Here is a 23,935-nt window from a genome sequence, read left to right as displayed (position 1 = left end):
AAGCAAAATCATCACCTTGGTATGCTTCACTAACACTTGGTCCAGAATTTATCATGCTGTCACTATCAGCTCCTGAAGAACTGTCATTATTATCACACAGTAAATCACTTTCTTTGTTAAACACTTTATGTGCCCGTACACAGCTTGCTCTGTTACTGTAGATGCTGCGTCAACACCTGCCCTTCATCACCAGCCACCGTTCATTGGATGAATATAAGGGTGGCTCATGGTGGATTACTTTCTGTTTTAGAGTTAAAAATTACAAGGGTTAAAGACTAACGGCAGAAATATTTATTCAAAAACCAAATATGAAATTCATTAATATATTTTGATTAATTTTGGGACCCCTGCAGCTCAGGTTAGTCCTTGCGTAAGTCCAGTTGTTACGAAAACTAAAAATATTTTTGGTAATTATTTGACATCAGTTAGTCTTTTCAAATACTTTAATAGTTTCTCTTAGTTTTAGTTTTTCATGTTGGTTTTCTTAATTTTATTTCAGTTTATAAAAATGCTTTTTTATTAAATATTTCAGTTTTGATTTTAGTTTTTGTTAACTATAATAACTGTTTTGTCTTGGTAGAGTGATATTTTACTCTACTTTCCCCTTTTGTATTATTAATGTGTAGCCTTTGTCAGAATGCCTCAAATCTCAGACTTTCCACTCTTTATAAGGTATTGTACCATATAACTTCTCCCCACCTTCCCTTCTACATCTATAACCTCAGGCAATTAGGTGTAGTAAAAGACAAGCAGGAGTTAAGTTACAATTTAAATAATGTATTATTGATAATATTCATAAATATGGATGGATAAATAGATACTTTATTAATCCCAAGGGGAAATTCACATACTCCAGCAGCAGCATACTGATAAAAAAACAATATTAAATTAAAGAGTGATAACAATGCAGGTAAAACAGACAATAACTTTGTATAATGTTAACGTTTACACCCCCCGGGTGGAATTGAAGAGTCGCATAGTGTAGGGGAGGAATGATCTCCTCAGTCTGTCAGTGGAGCAGGACATTGACAGCAGTCTGTCGCTGAAGCTGCTCCTCTGTCTGGAGATGATACTGTTCAGTGGATGCAGTGGATTCTCCATGATTGACAGGAGCCTGCTCAGTGCCTGTCGCTTTGCTACAGACGTCAAACTGTCCAGCTCCATGCCTACAATAGAGCCTGCCTTCCTCACCAGTTCGTCTAGGCGTGAGGCGTCCTTCTTTTTTATGCTGCCTCCCCAGCACACCACTGCGTAGAAGAGGGCACTCGCCACAACCGTCTGATAGAACATCTGCAGCATCTTATTTCAGATGTTGAAGGATGCCAGCCTTCTAAGGAAGTATAGTTATAAATATTAACAATATGCAAAGTACATTTGAATATTGGCAACCATACAACCTGATAAATAGTGATGTGTAGTTTCAGGCGGCACACAGACTTGTTAGTTACTTAAAATGTCTCTAGTTAAAGCATCATTTTGTGGTCAGCTTTCTTCAGAACAGGCTGTTCTCAGTATGGCTGCCAAGCTGTGCTCTTCATTGTGTTGTCCTTTACAGTTCATGATGTGAGATGGTCTTTCATCAGTTTGGTAAGAGAAAATTACAAAGCGACTAAGTGCTAAAGGGGGAAGGGGTTCTTAAACCATGAAACCATTGCTGTTATTATCAATAATGTAACACTAATATTACATTGCTTTGTCTAAGTTACAAATAAAGACATACAAAATATTTATCAACTTGTATGCAAAATTTCACATAACAACAATAACCTTGGTGAGAAGAGTGCTACCAGGGCTGAGAGTGAAGATGCTATCCTCCAGTTTGAAAGCTGCTTGTGCACTGGCCAGGAACTCTTAATATTGTTATAGAATCAGAATCTCTGATTTCCTGACAGCACTTGGGAATATCAAGAAACTTAATTAATTTCTAGTTATGTTGGAGCTTTGAAGGCTCTTTGGTATTATTATTTAAAAATAACATGTTCCAAATGTATCTACGAATTTATTTTGCATCTGTCATATGTTGTGGAAGATAGATGCAAAATAGATACATAGCTAGTAAAGTATGGCTCAGCATCTGAGATGTTCTTTTAATTTGTATTGTAATTATCATTAACATTTTCATATTGGTTTGTGCCACCATGTCTGATTTCACTTTAATGCCCCCCTTAAAATGTGTCAGATGATCATTGTAAAGCAGGTGTCATGTTATCCATTAAAAGCAATATAGAATGTCGCACCTAAAACATAAACTAATATCTCATTTTTATATCCTGAGTAAGAAAAAAAGAAGGTGATAACTACAGAGAGAGGAGGACTTGTTTGTAAATAATGTTTGATAGAATAGTATGTACACAGGGTAAAAGAATGAAGCCTTAAAGATAGAGGACAAACGTTATTTTCAGTTATTGGGTAATTATTGTATTTTCATGGTAGTTTAGCTCATTGCACAATGTAACAATTTTTAAAATGGCCAAATGTCCAATTTAGCTCTTTAAAACAAGTTTAGTTTGGAAGAGGGCAATGTTTTCTCACCAGTAAGTGTGTCGATAACACAAGTAACTCTTGTAATGACCAACTGGAGCTGCTCCAGTAACCAAAAAAATAAACCATATCACTGTAATTTGTGTGCCTATCATGTAGTGCTGGGCTGTATACCGGTTCTTACCGAAAACCGTTTTTTATTTTTGTTATGATATGGATTTTTGTTATACCGCAACACCGGTTTAAATTGCCTAAACGACGTTCGGAACGTGACGCAGCAAGAAACTGTTCACGTGGGGACCTTTTTCACTGCTACACCGCTAATCACAGCGGTGTTGCACGGGGGCTCTTTTTCACTGCTACACCGCTAAATAGGTAGTGGTAGTGTAGGTATTGCACTCTGAAAATGGACAGAGAACATTCCGAAACTGAAGCTGTAGCAGACGATAAAGTTGAACATGATGACACAGAATAACTTTTGCCGAAAAAAAGGAGTCGCGTCCGTTATCTGGAGATGCTTTGGTTTTAAAAGGTCAGATGTGGATCATTATGTTCAAATGTGTAAATACTGTTTCTATACTACTGGATAATACTGCAAGCCAAGTTGTACTTGTTTTATTTGTTTTCAATACTGTGTAATGTACCTGGGTACTGTGTAATAGGGTGACGACATGTTGACTTTATTCTCGACATTTCTACTTTATTCTCGCTGTTTATGTCAAGATTAAAGTCGACATGTTGACTTTATTCTTGTAATTTGCCATTAAAGTAGAACATCGTAAAATGAATATTTAATTTACTAGATTTTCTCAAACCCTGTCATAAGTTATATAGCACATTAAATGCTTTGTGTTAAGTGTTCCCCGAGCCATGTTAAATCGAGTACGTGCTTCTTAAACTGACTTCCTCTTGTATTGAGGAGGCACCCGCAGCGATCGCCGCACAGAATACATTCACTTCATGATATTCCTGCTCTCAGAACATTTAGAATGCTAACATAAATACTTGATATCATTTTCATGATGAAATGCATTAAAGCATGTATTAATCATGGAGGTTACACTGCTGCCTCGCAGCAAAGGGGTCCTGGGTGTTCCCTGCTTTGAATTTGCATTTGTTTCTGGTGGGTTTACTCGGCGTGCTTCAGTTTCCTTTCAAAGTCATGTAGGATGTGGGATTTTGTTATGCTGTATTGACCCTGCTAGTGTATGTGTTGCTCGTATTCACCCTACGATGTGCTGGCGACTCGTTCAGGATTTTCTCCTGCCTTGCACACAATGTTTGCTGGGATGGGCGCAACCCTGAATAGATGGCATAATTAAACATGCATAGCGAAGATATTTTTAAAGTTCTGAACACTCCGTGGGCTAAGTTTATAACTAGTTTCAATTTCACAAAGACATTTATCGTGTGGTGATTGGTTATGTGGAGAAAGTAAAAGGAAGAATAGGAACTGGGGTTTTGGTACGTCAGGCAGACAGCACGTGTGCAATAAAGAAAGTCCGCTCAGAAGAACATGCATTGAATTTTGTAGTCGTGTCTCCGTCCACCAGATCACAAACCCATCATTTACACAATATTTAAGTTAAACCTGTGCGATACCCATTCATACATCCAGTTTTCTGGAGCCTCGTCACACCTGCCATAAAGGTCTCTACACTGAACGTACACCTGGGGACCCCTTACTGCCAGGGAGCAGCACTACTGCCTCACTACCATGCTTGTTTAATACCTGCTTTAATGCATTTCATCATGAAAATGATATCAAGTATTTATCTTAGCATTCTAAATTTTTAGAGAGCAGGAATACCATGAAATGAATGGATTCTGTGCGGTGATTGCTGCCTCCTCTTAGTGCGAAGGAAGTCAGTTTAAGAAGCATAGTGATTAACAACTGGGTCGGGGAACACAACACAAAGCATTTAATGTGCTGCATTAACTTATGACGGGGTTTGAGAAAATCGAGTAAATTAAACATTGATTTTAGGATGAAGTTTAGTTTATGACATTCTACTTTAATTATGAAGTAAGCTATGAAAATAAAGTGGAAATGTCGACTTTAATCTTGACATAAGCGTCAAAATTAAAGTGGAAATGTCGAGAATAAAGTCAGCATGTCGAATTTATTCTTGACATATACCGGTAGTTTGTTTTTTTTCTTCCCTCTTTACTGTATTTTTTTTTCTTCACCTTGGCCCTAATGCACTTCCGTAGGGCTGTACCACAAATAGCATTATATGGTAAATGCAAGTTGCAGTTATTTTATTTATGTATATAGCTTAGCTTGAAGCAAGGTCCATATTAATACAGTTTGCCTAAATGATGGTACAGTTGGTAAGGATGTCATCACAAAGTTGCACTTGTTTTATTTTATTTTATTTTATTTTAATTTGGTGAATACTGTGTAATGCACCTGGGCTTGAAGTCTTGAAATAATAGTGCAGCTATCAGTAATAATACTATTATTTATTTTATTGTTATTATTTACTAGTTTAAGTATTATGCAGTTTATTGATGGTAAAGTTGTTGAAAAAGTCACTTTAACGTGTCAGTGGACAGAGATGGTTAACATTAACAAAGTGTAGTTGGTTCACAAAAAATATTTACTATTTATTACTTTTCTAAGACATGTTCAGTGCAATACAACTTTTGACAAGCACCTCTGGATATTTTACTAAGTCTAAATGCCTCTTTGGATGGTTGAAAATATGTTGTCAAAATCATAGTTTAAGTTTTTGCAAAATTTGTTCAATAAAAAGGTTCCATATTTTGACTGCAACTGTCATGTAATGTGATTCCTTCTCTTCATTAGTGCCACCCCTTGAAAACTATCACTTTATGGGGCCATGCAAACCTATATTAATACTTGTGTGCACATTAAAATGTTTTTTTGTACAATGTACAATTCTCATAACAGTGGAATAGGTTATTCTTAGCCAGTCTACTGCAGTAATTGCAGTGGAAAATGTGGTTAACATTCACTCATGCATGGGGAAAAAAATACCGTCCAATACCGTGAAACTGGGATAATTTAGAAAAATACCGTGATATAGAATTTTGATCATACCGCCCACCCCTACTATCATGCTTAGTACCATATGGCTGTTCCATTTCAATACTGAGTTTGTTTTAGTATGTGTTTTTCCGCGTAGCGACTAATATGGAACTATTGCTGACTTCACGGTATCTTGCTGTGCACCTTTAAATAAGTTGCCTATGGCAATTTTTTTTTCGGACCAGTGAAATTCATAAATGGCTGTTTTGTTACTTGGCCACTTGAACATATTCTTAATAATAAATTGGGCAGGGCTGGACCACAGTTCTTAAATTAGTTGGTCAGTTTAGGTCAAAGAATCCGTCAAAATGTATTAGATGGTACAGGTCAGATGTGACTTTTTAAAATGACACCTACATAGAACTCTACCTCTAGGTTTGTTGTAAGCCCTTAGCTGATCCTTTTTGTGGGTGCTTCAGTTTTCAACAGTTGAATGCTGTGCTGTAGCATTAATGCTGTAGTATGCCTGTCAGTTTCGGTGTTACATTTTGTTCTCACAATGTTTAGCTGTAGCATGGCAAGAAAGTTACAGATAATTAAGAACAAATGTTTGATTTACATTATTCATGTAATTAATTCATGTTTTCTTTTACAGTATTTGCTCTGTTCTGTTTGTAATTTTCCTTTTAGTGTAGGAGTCATGCTTATATAACAAATCATATTAACACTTTAATGCCTTCATTTGAGTATTCAATTCAATTTCCCATTGGGATTAATAAAGTATCTATCTATCTATCTATCTATCTATCTATCTATCTATCTATCTATCTATCTATCTATCTATCTATCTATCTATCTATCTATCTATCTATCTATCTATCTATCTATCTATTCTGATTAATCAGAATTACATTTTGATTGTCTTAAAATACAATTGAATACAAATACAGTAATTAATATTTAATATCTGCAATATATTTTTGAAATCTATAGCAATAATCCAAAATGTATATTTGAATAATGAAAGAGAGCAGACAACATGGAAATGATATATTTGAAAGAAGACACCCTTGGAAATGTTAAAAAAAACCTTTATTGCTTTTGACTGACTTGTGGGTTTACTGCAACGTACACAAACAACTTTGAAATATAGCTGTGCTCCTCTGGCAGGACACCTCGTACATAAGTGGCTACTTATATCAGATTCTGTCACTGATATAAAATGCTGAATAAGTTTGTCCTGTTAGAACATTAGAACACTCTAGACGAGAACAGGCCATTCAGCCCAACAAAGCTCGCCAGTCCTATCCACTTATTTCTTCCAAAAAAACATCAAGTCGAGTTTTGAAATGTTATCCAGCTGCTGTTTTCAGGTTAAATTTTATCTCTTTTAAGTAACACAGCAAAGAGATTTGTTATGTTTCCTATTGATTCTTCTTTCTATTATGAAATTCTCCTGAATTTTATGTAATACACTTTCAATTTGACCCATTTGCTCATTAGCATATTCAACATTTAAAATCTCACAGCAGCTTAATTGAACCTTCAACACATCTGTTTGAAACTGCCATTTCTGAAATTCCATCCATCCATTATCCAACCAGCTATATCCTAACTACAGGGTCACGGGGGTCTGCTGGAGCCAATCCCAGCAAACACAGGGCACAAGGCAGGAAACAAACCCCGGGCAGGGTGCGCACACACACACCAAGCACACACTAGGGACAAGTTAGGCTTGCCAATGCACCTAACCTGCATGTCTTTTGACTATGGGAGGAAACCGGAGCACCCGGAGGAAACCCACGCAGACACAGGGAGAACATGCCAACTCCACGCAGTCTCCTAACTGTGAGGCAGCAGCGCTACCCACTGTGCCACCGTGCCGCCCCATTTCTGAAATTAAATGTAATAATTATAGAAGTTGTGGTTTCACTGTGGCTGAAATTGTGAAACATCTTATAATCATAAAATTTCAAATGTTCTGGTACGTTTTGCATTTCTAAAGCTGTTAAGATTGTTATATAATTTCAAGTCTAGGAAGGCAGCTTCCTCATTGCTAGTTTGACTTATTGATATAAATGAATTGTTTTTGTGCTCCATCTATGTTGGATTTTCCCAATTACATATTTGCAGCCAGGATGTATATGCTGTATTCATAGCATGAAATGCATGATTCAGTGATGTTGTTTTTTTTGTTTTTTTTGAGATAGTCTTATATTTTACATGTGTTTTGTTCTTTTGTTTTGTAGTTGACTGTAAAATTATTTGACAAGCCAAAGAAAATTGATAAAGTAAGTACAAGGCAGGTGAGTGAGAAGTAATGTATTGATCAGTCTGATATGTTTGCCTTTCTTTGAAATTCCACCTGTGCAAGTATTCATTTTTATTAATGTTTACTTTGGATTGTTATAAATCAAATATAATGTTTTTGATTTCATTCTGTGAAATTGAGTTTTACGGTGTGGGAGAAAAGAGTCTATGCATTAATATACACAATCAACAGCATCTTGTACAAAAAACTTCTGGCTGCATAATGCAAACCATTATTTGAAGAAAAAAAAAACAATGCCCCCAGTATATTACCCCTGATATTCCAAGTCTACCCAGTGTGCCACACAAACATGCTTTGCACCTGTTGGGCTGCATAATCTCGCACCTACCTACCTGGCTACAAGCTACGGTTTACCTCTGAATTCACCAGTGTGTCAAAATTTGCCGTCAATGCAGAGTCTGCAGTTGGGGTTTTGCTGGTTAGGCCACCGCAGAATCTAAAATGTGATGAAGGGGAAGGGATAGTTTAGGGATATTGTTCCACAGTGACTCTACAGTACATCCCACAAGCAGTGGTTTGCCTATGAATGCTCCGTTGCAGGGGTTGTTAAACTTTTTATTATGAGGAGTCTAGTTTGAGATGTTCACCTCTTCTGAATCACATCTTGCTGACTGTTTGCTGCTTATCTCAACCTTTTCATATTTTCTGGTCTTACGGTTCACAGCAGTGTAACAAATACACCCTTCACAATACCATTTGATGGGCATTTATCAGACCACTTTCAAACTGTGTGATGAGAAGGAATTCTTCATCACTGAGGCACATTAAACTTGATGCAAAATATTCTTTAAACCTCTGCTACAGATTTGGACTCCACATATGTTGGCGAACTTGCAACGAACTGCAGAGGAGTTATTCGTTGCTATTGAAACTTCATTTTGTGTACAACACTGGTACAGCACTATATATTTGAAATTTCAATCTAGCTCCGCTGTCTCTTCACCTCACAAGGTCATCTTGTCATTCTCTTTTTTTCTTCCCCGATCTCATAGCTTCTTTGCTGTCAGTCTTCTTGGACTGACTGTTAAATAGGTTGGGAGTTGAGAAAAATGTTTTTGTGCCACAGAAATGAAAGCGCTCTGTGATGTATCAATGACGACGTTTCACATATTGCCGCAAACATTCACGACCCCTGCGAACACTGCTCTAGTGCATCAGAAGGGGTGGAGGAGTTGTCCCTCCTGTCGAGTCTACAGTGCATCAAAGAGCTGAAGAATGAAGACCTAAGCACAAGGTCTTTTAAAACTACTTCTGGACCCAAAATTTTGGTATTGTACTGCTTTAAACATTGGGTTTTCCTTTACTTTTTCGGTACCGGTATACCACACAAACTTAGACTGCTGTGCTAACTAGTTTGTTTATTTTATTATGTTATGCTTTATTTGATGTCAGTTTGTGCTGTGGATCTTGTATCACACTGCCTGTCTATTATTGACTGTGTATATTATGTAGTTTCAGATATAGTTAAAATCCTGATAACGTACAGTTTAGTTCTAATGAAATATTAGCAAAGAGTAAAGTTAAAACTTCACTCTCAAATTTCAGTTGACATAACTTGTCCAATTGCTGGAGTTATACATTCTTTTGCATCTGAATCCTGCCCTTTTCTTTTTTTTTCAGCCTAACAAAAAGAATGAGAAAAGGAGTGAAAAGGCTACAGACACTGGAAAGGTACCAGATCTTTCTGTACTTTTTCAGATAGTGTGACTACTTTTATTATTTGGAGTTAGTGAAGGGTCGTTTCACAGTGCATCTGCAAAAGAGATTAAAAAAAAAAAAAAAAAGTAGTTCCTAAGCTGTAAGGACAACAAGGTAAGAGGCACAATGCTTCAGCTGTGTGGTCTTCATCAGCGATGTGCCTGATAAAGGCATATAGACCCAACCTTGCTTTCCGTAAATGCTTATTTTCATTGTGGTAATCACTTTTATTATCTTCTCATTTAATAGTCATTGGTTAATTTGTTTTTCATTACTATTCAGGAAAATAACTTGCCTGAGGAACCAATCTCCAAAGCCAAGACATCCTTTACACCAACTGCCAAGCAAGCTAGCCCAGCTCATGGTGCTTCCAGCAGTGTGGTGAGTATAATCAGAGGGTCACTTGCATAATTTTAGTGAAAGCTGATTTTGACTAGAGCATGTTTATTTGTATTGCAGTTGTCAGTTTCAGATGTTTTCAGGCAGTATTCGCAGTCTTGGCCATGGTAGACTAAACAACCGTTATGTCAGACACCTTGTGGAATCTCTTTGTTCACTTCTGCTAAAGAGCACAGAATGTAACCTTGTAAGTTTAGACTTTGACAGCAGTAGTTTAGGCCATTCTCTGATAAATGCACCACACTTATACCAAGATAGGGTACTGACCCTGAAATTAGAAAATACATGTTCAGAAAAAGATATATGGATGTCTGGTGGTGGAATGGCCATATGTTTTTATTTTATGTTTACGTAAACCATCCATCCATAGTCTCTTCTTGTTTTTCCAGTCCACATAGTCCAGACTAGTGAGGCAACTACTTTATAACTTGAAGTGTATGAATTAATGAAACAGAAGTGAAAGTCTATGTATATATATATCTAAAAAACAATTTACATCAATGTTTTTAAATGAATTGTATGCATTTAATATGAAGAGCAGTGGTATGACCATAGCTCATTATAAATGGATATTTACTTTGTGGGACTAGGTAGAATATGGAATGGCTTGTCTGGAAGGTTCAAAAGATTGCTGGTAAATATATGACTTCCTTTGCCATTTTAAAGGTGGCATTGATTTAACTTGACATATTGTAATTAATGGTTGTCTCCTGGCTGGTAAAACCGATAAAGCCATGTATTTCCTGCTGTGAAGCAGCAAGCTGCTGCAGCCTCTACCCTTAACTGAAATATAACTAAGGAATATATTCAAAAACTCACAGTGCAGATGAGACGCACAGCACTTCCTAGTAAGTCTGAGAAAACCTCCATTTTATGGCAGTTAAGTCTATTAAACATATGGGGTAAAAGAGCCAACGGTCAATATGTAGGAAAAGGGAGTGAAGAATCCTGCAGTAAAAATTCAAAAAATCCGTATGCTTTGTCGGTAATACTATTCAGTTTGTTCTGCTGTTAGTGCCTGTTAAGGGTAAAACAAGGGTGAGTCCAAAAAGTTGTAGAACTATGTAAAATGAGGCAAGATTGGAGCAGAATGTTTCTCATTCTCAGTTTCAGAATAATTGTGTTTGTTAGAGTGTCACCCACTGGATAGTGACATTCACTAATCTAAGAAATATTTCCTGACCTACAGTTGGACTATGCTGTGGCCAAGACATGGGAGGATGGACCCTATGTATTCATTATTGAGATTATGGAAACTGATCAAGACCTTAATGCAGCCTTCTGGAAGTTTCAGTGTAAGCTGGAATCAACAAAGATCCTTTAATATATAGATACATATAATAATCTATTATTTAATTGTCTCAATATTGAATTTCTACATTTTAAAACTCTGTACTATGGGTTTTAAGTGACTGCTTTAAATGTTTAGAGCCAACAAACTTGTATGGTAAACCAAATAGCCAAAAGAAAACCATGACTAGTGTTCAATTCATCCAAACCCACTCCCCCAGCAAATGTTTTGTGCTGACATGTCAAGGAGCAGTTGATGATCATACCGTAACTGCAAAATCCATCCTCACATGCTTTTTTCTTTTTGGATGTGGTATGTCATATTGTATTTTTTTTTTTGTTTGTTTGTTTTGTTCAAATGTGATGCTTGTTTTCTTTACGGCACATAGGCATTTTTATCATTTAAGAATACATTAGCATAGTTGCAAATTAGAGTGGATATTTCAGACATATTTTTAGTTATATATATATAGTTGGAGTTTAAAAATCAGCCTTCAGAATTCTGATATAGACATAAGAAATTGGAAATGGGCTTAAGTAATTAAAAAACTACATGCCTCTTTACAAGGAAAACTGTTGGAGTTTAAACAATTATTCAGTACTCTAAAACTGTGCTTCTTTAGGTGAAGGAAGACACAGGACATTTTTCATATTTTTTTAAAAAGGCGGTCAACCTACCATGTAGATATATCTGTGAAAAACAAAGGGGCTTCTTTATATGCTTTCTGTTAGAAATCATGAAACAGTGACATGCATGTTTTTATTTGCAACTTGATTTTGATCACATCTAGCTTTAAGAGCACAGTGTTGTGGTAGCTGTCTATATTGAATGGTGTTGTTTGTCTAATGAATTATCTTTATCTTGGAGACATATAAATTGTTTTCTGAAAAGTGTGAAATAAAGTAAAGATTGAATGATTGCTGGTGGGAACTGGAAAGGCATTCAGTGCTCTGTGTGAACAAGGCAGCATGAAATTAAAACTTAAAAATGGTTTTCTGCTGGGTGTACTACTGAAAGAAGCCCGATGCATATCGGAATTTTTCAACAAGTTTACCTCTAGCTACTGAGCTGCAGAATGGTACATTTAAGTTTGAAAGCTCTCTGATGATCCTCAGTAAAAATATAACTGTTGGAATGTGAAAAAAGCTGTAAAAAGATATAAAAGTGAAAATAGTGGCCTGTTTTCAAATGAGGAAAGAAAAAATACACAGGCTGTATGCCCCATATGCTTTCAAGACCTTACTTCTTGAACCAGTGCTGTTGCAGCACCTTTCTTCCTGCCTTTTGCTATCAGTATAGTGTAATCAAGCATATTTGTATTGTTTTTTCCACCACTTTTCTTGATAAAATGTCTCACTGTCCAGCTGACAAATCTCCTGTATAGGCAAATAAGTCATTTGGTTAAAAAAAAAAGAAAGAAGGTGGCAACCGATACTACTGTATTACAATTAAGCAAAACGTAACAAGTGGAAATAATATAGGTACACAGATGTGTTGGGGTACTTGCTTGATAAAACCCCATTTAATAGGTAAAGTTCAACCCAAAACAAAAGGACAGCAAAACAGTAACAGAAAAATAGGACTGTTAGTCCATGGTAGATAGCCTAATATGAGCTTGAGCTTCTGTGATTGGAAATAGGGTCAGAAGTGAATACCGATTTCCGCCTGTTCCTCCACTGACAAGCTTCTGAGGCTTGCGCGCATGACACATGCAAATATGAAAAACATTAATCTAAAGAATGATGCTCTTGTTATGGAGCTTTGTAGGTTTAATGCCAAAAAAGTACGCTGCTCGGATGATACAGTAGTGAATGTGACCAGCTGAAAAGAATGCTGCTATGTGTGCCAACATGGTGAAACATATCATTTTCACTTCTGAAAATTGGGAAATGCTATTATAATGTAAGATTGAAGCGACAAAGGAGCATGCAGCTATATTTGTGACAGCAGGCAAAAACAAAATAAAATTAGGCAAGCTCTAGTAAGAGTATCCCTTTGAGAAGCAACAGATCACCTCCCCTGCCTTTTGAGTACAATCTGCGGACAGCTGCAGGCAGCTTTATGATAAACATTCCCCTAAAGGAGTATTTGGTTTGTCCTCTAATACGGCGTTAGAATGTCTCAGTTGAAAATTAGTTGACATTTTGCTTAGAAACTTTAAATATCTACTGAGACATTTAATAAATGTTTTGAATTTTGCTATTTGATTTAATGCAGTGACAACACTTTTGCTGCACAACAGTTTGACTTTAAAAGCCGCACAGTCAACCAGCTAGCTGCCTTCCTCTTTCCATTGGGTAGCCCTAATTTGCCTATTCAAATGGAGAACACCGACATACCTGCCTACCTCATAATTAACCAAACAAAAACTTGTTTTCTTCCACACTAAAGACCTTTATAGCATTGAAGAACTTTATTTTGGAAATGCTCATTAAACACAGCTGTTTTACATTAAATATATGTTGTGTATACTGTTATCTGATTTTTACAAAAACTGAAAGCCATTCATGGTGCTGCACTGAACCAAAGTAATATGTGTAAAACTAAAGGAGTCTAAATAAAGAATATCAGAATAGGGAATAACTCTTTTTGGCTGATTGTAGGTAGAGAAAGTAAATGTATATGTTGTAGGTAGGTGGATAAAAAATGCTATTGACTCAACATAAACTAGGCAACTTAAAAGGAATCATTCAGTTATCATTTGTTCCTTCATAGTGCTTGTTTTGAAAATGAGTTTGGACTTAAAAGCAGCACAGTAGCCCTACAAGAATCATAGCTGACTTGACTCACTTGTACTGAGGTTGGTTTCCCCGCTAGGGTGCTTTCTTTGTGAAGCTTAATTCTTAGCATTGTTTTGGCATTGGTATCCATCTGGACAGTTACTGTGTACCTGTAGATCGTAAACTGACTTGATATGAATGAGTAAAAACTTGTGTGTCACGTGATAAACTGCTGTGTTATCCAAGGCTAGGTAATGTCTTGTGCCCGCAAGTAGGTGGGATAGCTTTTGCCTCCCAGTATTGGAAAAAGTGAGCTGAGGAATTTAATGAATGTAGTTTGAATCTAAAAGTGTCTTTTAATAGATTATACAGTATAGTTGGATTCTTAATTATTAAAATGCTTTTTGAGATTAATATCACAAATACTTGTAATCTATTTTTGGTTTTACAAATACACTATAACAAGACCCCTTAGTTAACAGCTCAATTCAGTCACTTACTCAATGCAGGTTACTGTGGCAGGACTCTTGAAGCAGACAGCAGACTAACAACCCTGTTGTGTTTTTGCAGTAGAAATACGGATGTTGGGCCCACACCAGTATATCTCGGCTTCGGAGTGGCCTCTCATGATTGTAGGTACTCTGATTGTTGTTTCATGTTGCGTGTCAATCTTCTTTTAAATTCTTTGTCTCTTAGTAGTTAATGTCATTGACAAATACTTCTAAATGTTCTTCTAGTTGACCTCTTGTGTTTTCCATTGTATTCTTTCAGTTCTACATGGTCATGTGCATCATTTACGTGCTCTTTGGAATCCTATGGCTGGTCCTTCTGGCTTGCTACTGGAGAGACTTGCTACGCATCCAGTTCTGGATTGGTGGAGTCATCTTCCTAGGAATGCTGGAGAAGGCAGTGTACTATGCAGAGTTTCAAAGTATTCGCTATGAAGGCTTGTCAGGTAGATGTCTTGTTTCATAGGTCAGTGCTTCACTGCATGTCACCTGTGGTCCTTTTGTAAAGAGTAGCACACACTGCATCTTTCTGAGAAAGCATATTACTTTTCAGACCAACTGTGAACTCCTTTATAGTGTGTACTCCCTCTTGTATCCTTAGCATATCTTCAGTCCCCCTTTCTGAGCCATATGTGATTTAGACCCCTAGTATCATGATTATTAGATTGTATGCATTATTGTCTCCAGTACAGGGTGCAGTGGTCTTTGCTGAGATTTTGTCAGCTGTTAAGAGAACCTTGGCTCGTGTGCTAGTCATTATTGCTAGTCTGGGCTACGGCATTGTCAAGTGAGTGTTTTCTGTCAGTGTGTGAAATGGAAGGCACGTGACAGCTTCCTAGTTCTTCATGAGCTCAGAGTGTGCTTTCTTCTTTCCTTAGGCCACGGCTTGGTGCCCTTCTGCACCGAGTGGCAGGTGTAGGCCTGCTCTATCTGGTCTTCTCAGTTGTTGAGGGTGTACTACGTGTGAATTCGGTAAGCAACACTGGTGGATGGGATATTGTTCAATGGGACTTTTAATAGCTATTCTTCCCAGTAATGCAGTGTGTGTGTGTGTGGGGGGGTGTATAGGCCTAATGCACTTCTTCTCTCCAGGAGCGAGGCAGCACATCCCAGCTGCTGTGTGACATTGTGCTTGCACTCACCGACTCGTGCATCGCATGGTGGATATCCTTTTTAGCTGTCGGGTGTGTTAGGGTGATTTCTCTAGCTGTCCCCATGCATTACAGAACTTTTTCCTCTGCACTTGTGACTTCCCTTCTTGCTCATTTTCTCTTTCTCTAGGCCCAGGATGACCTTGTTTTGTTGGCTGCCATTCCCCTGGCTGTGCTCGATTCTGCCCTCTGCTGGTGGATATCCTCTCTGGCATCTTGCTTGTTTTCTCTGATTTGTTCTATTGCTTGCTTGCAATCTGTTTTCTTTAATGTCTTTCCTGTTCATGAAAATGGTATATCCACCATGTTCTTTATGGAAGCACAGAATCTCGCTCACATGCACTCAGATATCCAGCCTAAGCAAGAACATATTACCAGAATCATGAAGTGTTTACACACCAAAGCACTTGGGCAGAACATCACATCTGTTAAAAACAGGATTTATTTCTGCCTTCTTTGCTTGTTGTTGTCATGCGTTAGCCTCACATACAGAAAGCCATTCTTTCTGGGATTCTTCTTAGCACTGTCGACAGAAGTACCACATTGACAGCATCCTGCTAGAGCAGAAAATGTTTCTTTTTAAGCAACAAAAACTGTCTTATTTAGTTATCATAAACTGACGTGCTGTCATGCAGCTACACACATGGGGTTCAAAAGAGTCCTCAGCATATGCAACACAATTTCCAATTTGGTACCATAATTCACACCTTGTTAAGAGAAAATAATGTATTTGAGCCCTCTTAAGACAGTGCAAAATTTTGTAAGATATCATTAGTTTTTGTGGGGATTTTCAATGTTTCCTTAACACAGACATTACATCTTCATCAGTCTAGCGCAGACAATGAAATTGTTGCGTTTGCGGAGGAATGTAGTGAAACTCTCCCTCTACAGGCACTTCACCAACACACTTATATTTGCTGTCATTGGTGAGTGTTTTTGCTTCTTGTGTAGACTTAAATGATGGTCGTTTAGACTGTAAGATATGCATGCTAGGTGGCTTGTCTTGTGTGGTCACACCCAGTCTCTGGGTATTCACTACAGCTCCTGTATCTGTTTTCTTCAGCGTCAATCATTTTCATCATCTGGACAACCAAGACTTTCAAGTTTACACAGTGCCAATCAGTAAGTGGACATCTTTCATGGCATGCTGAAAACCACCTTGTAAATTCATACTTGCATTTCTCACTTTCATGGTAGCTCATAGAATATTTTGATGTGTGTGGTAACCTAGACTTAACTATAGTTTAGTACATGGTTTTTCCTACTTGCGTGGAATCTCCTTGCCCACTTTAGTAGGTAATGTTGACACTCATGTTTCTGTGTGAATTGTGTTTTGAAGTAGTGGTTTTTATCACTGGGCTGTTTTTTTAGTTTATATTTATTCATTTATTTTGTCCTCCCAGGATTGGCAGGAACTGTGGATTGATGATGCTTTTTGGAGATTTCTCTTCTCCATTGTTCTGTTAGCAATCATGTTCTTATGGAGACCATCTGCCAATAATCAGAGGTAAGCTGTTTAGTGGGCCCTCATAGCCATTGAGGAGAGAAGTTTGTAGACGAGTGTGGCCACATGAGCATTTCTGCTGTTCTGTCTGCTTATTGGACTTTTCAGGTATGCCTTTTCTGCCCTTGTGGATGAAGTTAGTGATGAAGAGAAGGATCAGTTGATGAATGAAGCTTTTGGTAAGTTCTGGAGAAATTGGAGTTAATATACAAGGGGAATTATGCATGATGTGACTCTTTACTTTCTAGTTCATTTGTTTTCTTTTCTATTAGAGGGGATGAAGATGCGAGGTTTGAAATCTGAACCCAATGGTACTGGAAAACCAAACAAGGTGGTAAGAAACCATCTGCTTTCTTCAGCACTGGGAGCTCAGTAATCATGTTGCCTTTCTCCAGGTAGTCACCAATGAAACAGTGCAGAATAAAATCACACTATCTAAATCTGTTTTCTTCCAATAGGATGAAGATCTCAAGTGGGTTGAAGAGAACATCCCCTCTTCAATGGCAGATGTGTAAGCATATTGTGCTATCCAAGAAATGCATGTCATCTGATGTGGGTTGCAAGGAGTTTATGATGCTAATATCTGCTATTTTATTGTCTTCTGGGAACATCATTATTAAATTACACAAGTATCTGGCATAAAAATAACACAAAACACTTACCTGATTGCTCAAACAATTTTAACCAAAGGCTGTATACTGTAAAAACTTCTGTTTCTTCTGTTTCTGTAGGGCTTTGCCTCCTCTTTTGGATTCAGATGAGGTATGAATTGGTGGTTCTTTTACTGCTCATTTCTGTCATATACCCATTTCATACTTAAGAACATTGGGCATTTAAGTGGGAATTTGTTTGATAAAAAATGTAAGATGTTATACTTATGAAGTTGAAATGTTAGATTTGAATACAGAATGGGAGGTTGGAAATTTGAAAGTACTCTTTATGAGAAGGATCTTCTAGTTTAGTATAGTGGACAAAACTAGAATTAGCCATTAGAAAGGCTAACAAGACACGTTTGTTATGAAGTACTACATGTGGAGTAGAAGTCAAAGCAGGCTATGCTTAAAGTTTATAATGCACTCGCATGGCCACGCCTGGAGTACTATGTATATCTGTGGTCTCCAGGCTATAAAAAACACATATATGAACACTAGAAAAAGTCCAAAGAAGAGGTGCTGGATTTATTTTGGGCCTAAGTGGTATGACCTACTGTATGTGATTGAAGGAGTTGGACATTTTCAGAAACAGAAGGTGGGAACAGAATATTAGGTTATATAGCACAATGTGTGCAGTACAAGTCCAAGGAGGTTCTGCTCAAACTTTATAATGCACTTGTGAGGGGTCATCTGGAGTACCGCATGCAGTTTTGGTCTCCAGGCTCCAAAAAGGACATAGCAGCACTAGAGAATGTCCCAAAGAGAGTGACTAGGCTCATTCCATGTCTACAGGGGATAAATTATGAAGAAAGATTAAAAGAGCCGAGCCTTTTCAGTTTAAACAAAGAAGATTAAGAGGTGACATGATTTAAGTGTTTAAAATTATGAAGGGAATTAGTACAGTTTATCAAGGTTATTATAGTTTTGCCTTTTTATATTCGTTTTTATTTCTATATTTTTTCTGACCTAACTTGGAAATTCAGTTTAGTTTTAGTTTTCCTTCATAATGTATTTTTAGTTTTAATTTTAGTTTTTATTTTAGAAAGACATTTCTATTTTATTTTTATATATATATTAGTTTCAGTTTTAGTAATTATGGTACGGTTAAAGAGCTACTATGGAGTTCAGTTTTTGTGTCACAATGAGACAGAACTGTACACTTAACAGGTTTGGATATAATATGAGTTTAACGTTAGTGGAAGCTTGCTTCACTACATGACACAGTTTACTATTTGGTTTTGTTTTTGTCTGATAAAAACAAGCATAATCAAAACCAGGTACTGAATATGAACAATTTTACACAATTTTATAATTTGTAAAATATTTTTTATGTCATTTGTGCTGAAGAAATCTGCGCTGACTGTTGGCACTTTTTTCCTTTCCTTTTATTGCCCAGAATGGGCCAATTTGTAATGAAATTTCGGTGAATTTTAAGGTGTGAGGGTTTTTTACTCTAAATGTCTACAGCACACAACATATCCTGCTCCAGCGACAATGTGCTTATAATGAATGTCTTCAACATTGCATTCAAAAATCTCAAATACTGGGCTTTGTTATATTCTACCAGCCATATTGATCTGTGATTCCATCTCAGGCATAAACAATCTATAGACAAAATTTTGCCACCTGAAGGCCTGAAAAGATATGAAAAATTATAAAGCAGAATCTACCGTGTTCTGACAGGTGTGATCAAGAAAATCATGGGGGCTTAGGAAGAACAAGACTCTTAGGCTTGAATCAGTGTGCAGACCCCACCTAGCTGTATTGAGGGAAACAAAGAAAAACAAGCATGTAGTGTGAAGGTTAGGGGTTGTGAGACTTGAATAGTCCATGCATAAAAACAGTAAACCCATAATGAGCAGAGCCAGAGCAGGTAATAAGAGTATGGACAGACAGAAAACAACAGAGACAGCATCTGAGATTAATAATAATGTATACATTATTTAAACCTCTTTATCCAGAGTAGGATGTCAGGAAACCTGGAGCCTACCCCAGCAGGTTTGGATGCAAGGCAGGAAAAATTCCTGGTATGCAATATGAATGATATGGCTGATGTTAAGAACAAAAAGAATATGATATTTCAACTATCTATTTTGAGAGAGAGAGAAACATTGAAAAAATGGGGACAGATGTTTTAAAACATAATTCTGCTACTGGATTATTTTCATAATATCAGGTATTTTGAGCTGTGAATATTAACTTAAAAAGATAAATTAACAAATAAAGCATAAATACAATAACACATTAGTATGTTTAGCTTTTCATCACTTGGCAGACTGTCTTCGCCTACCTAACTATAGTTTAGTAGAGACATTGCCAACTCAGGAATTCTACAAGGTTTGTATTGCTTCGTTGTTAAACAACATTTTTAAAGCAAAAGTGATTGGTCAGCAACAATATGCTGATCTTGTATGATAAACCTAGTCACTCTCTTGATCAATGCAGTTTTATTTTCAAAAATTGGGAGTGGTCTCCCCTAGACTTTCTCGTATACTCAGATATGGGGATGAATATTTGAGGAGTAAACCACAAGACAATGATTATATTTTTATATTATGTACATTAAAGAACCATCAACAACAAATCAAATCAAATTAATATATTGAACAATTATTATAAAAGTAAAGTTGAATAAATCAGTCTCAGCAGCTGCATTAATTAAAAAATAAAATTGAGTATGTGTTCAGGTAAAGTACCACTTCCGGTTGATGGATTTGGCCCAAAAGTTAATACAGATCTACAATTTTGATGTAACAACCACATGCCAAATTTCTTCCATCGATCTAGTTATGTTTTTGAGTTATCGTGTTTACACACATACATACTTCCAAAAAAAGGTATTTTCAGACTCGAGGAGGTCTAAAACGTCAAGATTCATCAAAATCTCGAGGTCAGATTTTTTTCCCATGATTACTATACTTTTTAGTTAGTATACTTCATATGTGAAGTGGCAGGTGAATTACTGTCAAGAAAAAGCTGGCCCCTGAGAAACAAACTGAAACGTTACTCACTCGTGATTTTTCTGTCCATACGGTAAAATATTTGTTGAATAGCACATTCCGATTTCAGGTGTTTGAATCACATCTTGATATACAACAAGCGCAAAGAAAGGCGGCACGCAAATTGCTTTCTATTTCACATGCTTTACGCACCCGCACTTGGCTCTCTCCGTCACCGCAAATGCTGTGTGAACAGCCGCCCTCCGTCACCAGCTGCCAGTCACTGGATGAATATATGCGGGCAGCTCGTGGTGGATGACTTTCAGTTTTAGAGTTAAAAGTTATAAGGGTTAAAAACTAACAGCATACATGTTCATTCAAAAACAAAAACTAAAATTATTTTTAGTAAATTATTATTTTATTTCAGTTAGTCTTTCCAGCTACTTTAATAGTTTGGTTTAGTTTTAGTTTTTCATTTTGGTTTTGTTAAATTGTTTTATTTCAGTTTATGAAATATGTTTTTTAATAATAGTTTTAGTTTTGATTTTAGTTTTCGTTAACTATAATAACCTTGCAGTGGATCAAGACTGTTATTTTAAAATGAGTTCATCAAGAACACGGGGGCAACAGTTGAAAACCTTGTTAAGGGTAAATTTCACAAAAAAGTTTTGAAGTATTTCTTTACACCGAGATCCATAGACACTTGGAATAAGCTACCAAGGAGAGTGGTAGACAAAAAGACTTTAGGGACTTGTTAAGCCATACATTTCTCATAAATGCTAGAAAGTGTTTCAACAAAGAGAAAACTATAGACACGTGGAGTAAATGACCAAATAGTGGGGTGGTCATGAAATGAGAACAGAAATCAATTTGGTTAATTTGCTTGGCCTTTTCATGTGGTAATATCTTGGATTAGTGACTGCTTTTCCATGTGTGCATTAGATTATCCCGGGGAGGGTAATATGACCACTTCACAAAATATTTGGGGGATATTTCTAGTACTAGATAGGAACATTAAATCATACTGCAAAGTATGTGTTTTTTAGCATTAGAGAAAATACTTTTAATTTTGGGGTGCAGTTGATAGGTTCTTATGGGATAGTTTACATTTTAACAAAACGTTACGAGATCTTAAGATTTTTTTTCCTAAAATTAGTTTCACTGCTTTGGAAAAGAAGTATAACAGAGAGCCAAATTTTAGTACAGAATTTGATATCCAGGGCGGAGTGGTGGCTCTGAGGCTAAGGATCTGCGCTGGTATCCCGAAGGTTGCCGGTTCAAATCCCCGTCACTGCCAAAAGAGATCCTGCTCTGCTGGGCCCTTGAGCAAGGCCCTTAACCTGTAATTGCTCCAGGGGCGCTGTACAATGGCTGACCCTGCGCTCTGACCCCAAGGGGTATGCGAAAACTACCAAATTCCTAATACAAGAAATTGTATAAGGCGAAACAAAGAACAAAAAAAAAAAAAAAAATAGAGAATTGGTTAATGATACAAATTCTTCTGCAGGATACTGTATATGCAAAATATACGTGGCACTCTTGGTTAAGTCTCGTCTCATGGGACATGAGTTCTTGATATTTTTTAGTTTATAATTTAAAAATGGAATAAGAATCTGAAAATCTAACAACATCACATTAACGTTCGATAAATTCTGAAAAGAATGATACCAACCATATATATGTAGGTTTTAAAATAAGCCGATTTAAAGCGTGACAAAAAAAGCGATATAAAAACGAACCATAAAATCATTGCACAAAATCATTGCACTTGGGATTTTATATATATATATATATATATATATATATATATATATAGAGTAGATATATACAGTCTATGGTCTGAACACATGCTATAATGACTAAAAAGGAAGAAAATTATAAAAGAAAAATGTTTAAAAATAAAAGAATCAGAAGTGTAATTTGCACTTTTTTTCAATGTGTGGCTACATTGGTTTTTCCTTCAGGTACTCCAGGTTTTCCTCTCTGTCCAGTGTCTGCTGGGAAAGGGACCAAAAGCCTAAATTAGGTGAAGTAGGCTTGAATATTATATTGTTTAGTTGTTCATTTAAAAAGGTCAAACACACTCATATTTTGGCATTGTAAGAGTTGGTCATTGACATTTACTTTTGGGGTATAGGTTGAGTTGAATCTTGCAAAAATTTACCTGGACAGAGACCCAGCTGGAATTGTAAGACATATCCCTTGAGATAATCCTAATGTAAAGCATGAGCTTCCAAAAGTTACAGTGTCAGTTTTTTTTTATTTTAGACGAATGCTGCTGTCTATAAACACAGGTTAGATGCAAATAGTGAAGTATTGAAATATTTGTGGTAATTCACAAGTTCCATAAACTGTGGCTTTTGTACACATTAACCAAACTTTATTTTATATAGTATCTCTCCATAGCAAACACCATCCCAGACATCTTACAAGTACAAATTGCTTGTACAGCTGCTTGCATATTTTTTACATTTGAAACATCGGCAAGTTAAGTGGCTTGTTCTGCCTGGAGGTAGGAATGTGAACTAGCTATCTTGTGGTCAAGACACTGGACTACAATGTTGCACTGTTTTGTTTAAATAAAAACCTTGTAAAAGGTTTGTGATGAGAACTTTTACAATATTCTAAAATATGCATGAATATATATATATATATTTTTTTTTTTTTAAATACCTTGCATATTAAGTTTTAGGTTGAAAAAGAAGATTTGAGAAAATTGTTAGGTTTATCTGCTTTAATAATAGTTTGTTGGCAACATAGTAATTATATATAAATCAGTATGAAAATAATATCTAATAAATGCACTGTTCTAGTGTGTTACTTTGACTTTTATCTATGGTCATTTTCTTGTGTAATTTCTATATTTGTCTTTCATGTCATTGACAGGAGAACTTGACAAGTAAGTTTGAGATGTCCAAGATGGAGTGAGACAACTGTGAGACAGAGACCAAGCATCCAGGATGGAACAAGCTGAAATGTCAAGAGACTACAGCCCAGAGTCTCGGAAGAAGGGAGGCAGCATGTCAGGAAGAGTCGTCACGTGACCCAGAAGGAGCAAGACAATGTGTAATCAGTTGTAAATAGACATGTAAATATTTTATTTGCTAGGATCTAAGATATCAAACAGGGAATTGTTTGCATTCTTTAAAATATTTGAAATGAGTTACAAACACCTTTTTCAGAAATGAAGTGTAAAATAAACTGCTTAAAAATTTCCAGACAGGTTTCTATGTACTGCTGTTTGGTGTGTATGTCCTACTCCT

The 23,935-nt window shown here is 36.5% G+C and overlaps 1 protein-coding gene across 3 annotated transcripts in view; it reads left to right on the top strand.

Annotated features, from left to right (window-relative positions):
* The window catches only part of zgc:162698 (Transmembrane protein 87A-like), a 38,528-nt gene extending 14,640 nt beyond the window's left edge, over positions 1-23,888 (top strand). The window contains exons 5-21 of one of the 3 annotated variants that reach the window (XM_051921474.1): positions 7,726-7,767; positions 9,429-9,479; positions 9,789-9,887; positions 11,095-11,200; positions 14,487-14,548; positions 14,688-14,871; positions 15,113-15,212; positions 15,304-15,397; positions 15,518-15,591; positions 16,396-16,502; positions 16,640-16,698; positions 16,980-17,083; positions 17,189-17,259; positions 17,353-17,414; positions 17,539-17,591; positions 17,812-17,842; positions 23,559-23,888. In XM_051921474.1, the coding sequence (XP_051777434.1) occupies positions 7,726-7,767; positions 9,429-9,479; positions 9,789-9,887; positions 11,095-11,200; positions 14,487-14,548; positions 14,688-14,871; positions 15,113-15,212; positions 15,304-15,397; positions 15,518-15,591; positions 16,396-16,502; positions 16,640-16,698; positions 16,980-17,083; positions 17,189-17,259; positions 17,353-17,414; positions 17,539-17,591; positions 17,812-17,842; positions 23,559-23,600 (1,341 nt within the window). In that variant the 3' untranslated portion in view covers positions 23,601-23,888. Of the gene's footprint in view, positions 1-7,725; positions 7,783-9,428; positions 9,480-9,788; positions 9,888-11,094; positions 11,201-14,486; positions 14,549-14,687; positions 14,872-15,112; positions 15,213-15,303; positions 15,398-15,517; positions 15,592-15,706; positions 15,778-16,395; positions 16,503-16,639; positions 16,699-16,979; positions 17,084-17,188; positions 17,260-17,352; positions 17,415-17,538; positions 17,592-17,811; positions 17,843-23,558 lie in introns of all 3 variants that reach the window. The other 2 variants (XM_051921473.1, XM_051921472.1) reach the window with 2 other exon arrangements.
* Positions 23,889-23,935: the final 47 nt, after the last annotated feature.

The sequence above is a fragment of the Erpetoichthys calabaricus genome, chromosome 18 (assembly GCF_900747795.2).
Source record: "Erpetoichthys calabaricus chromosome 18, fErpCal1.3, whole genome shotgun sequence".
Classification (NCBI taxonomy): domain Eukaryota; kingdom Metazoa; phylum Chordata; class Cladistia; order Polypteriformes; family Polypteridae; genus Erpetoichthys; species Erpetoichthys calabaricus.
Note: the sequence above shows the minus strand (reverse complement) of the source record. Positions and strands in the feature narration are given on the sequence as shown.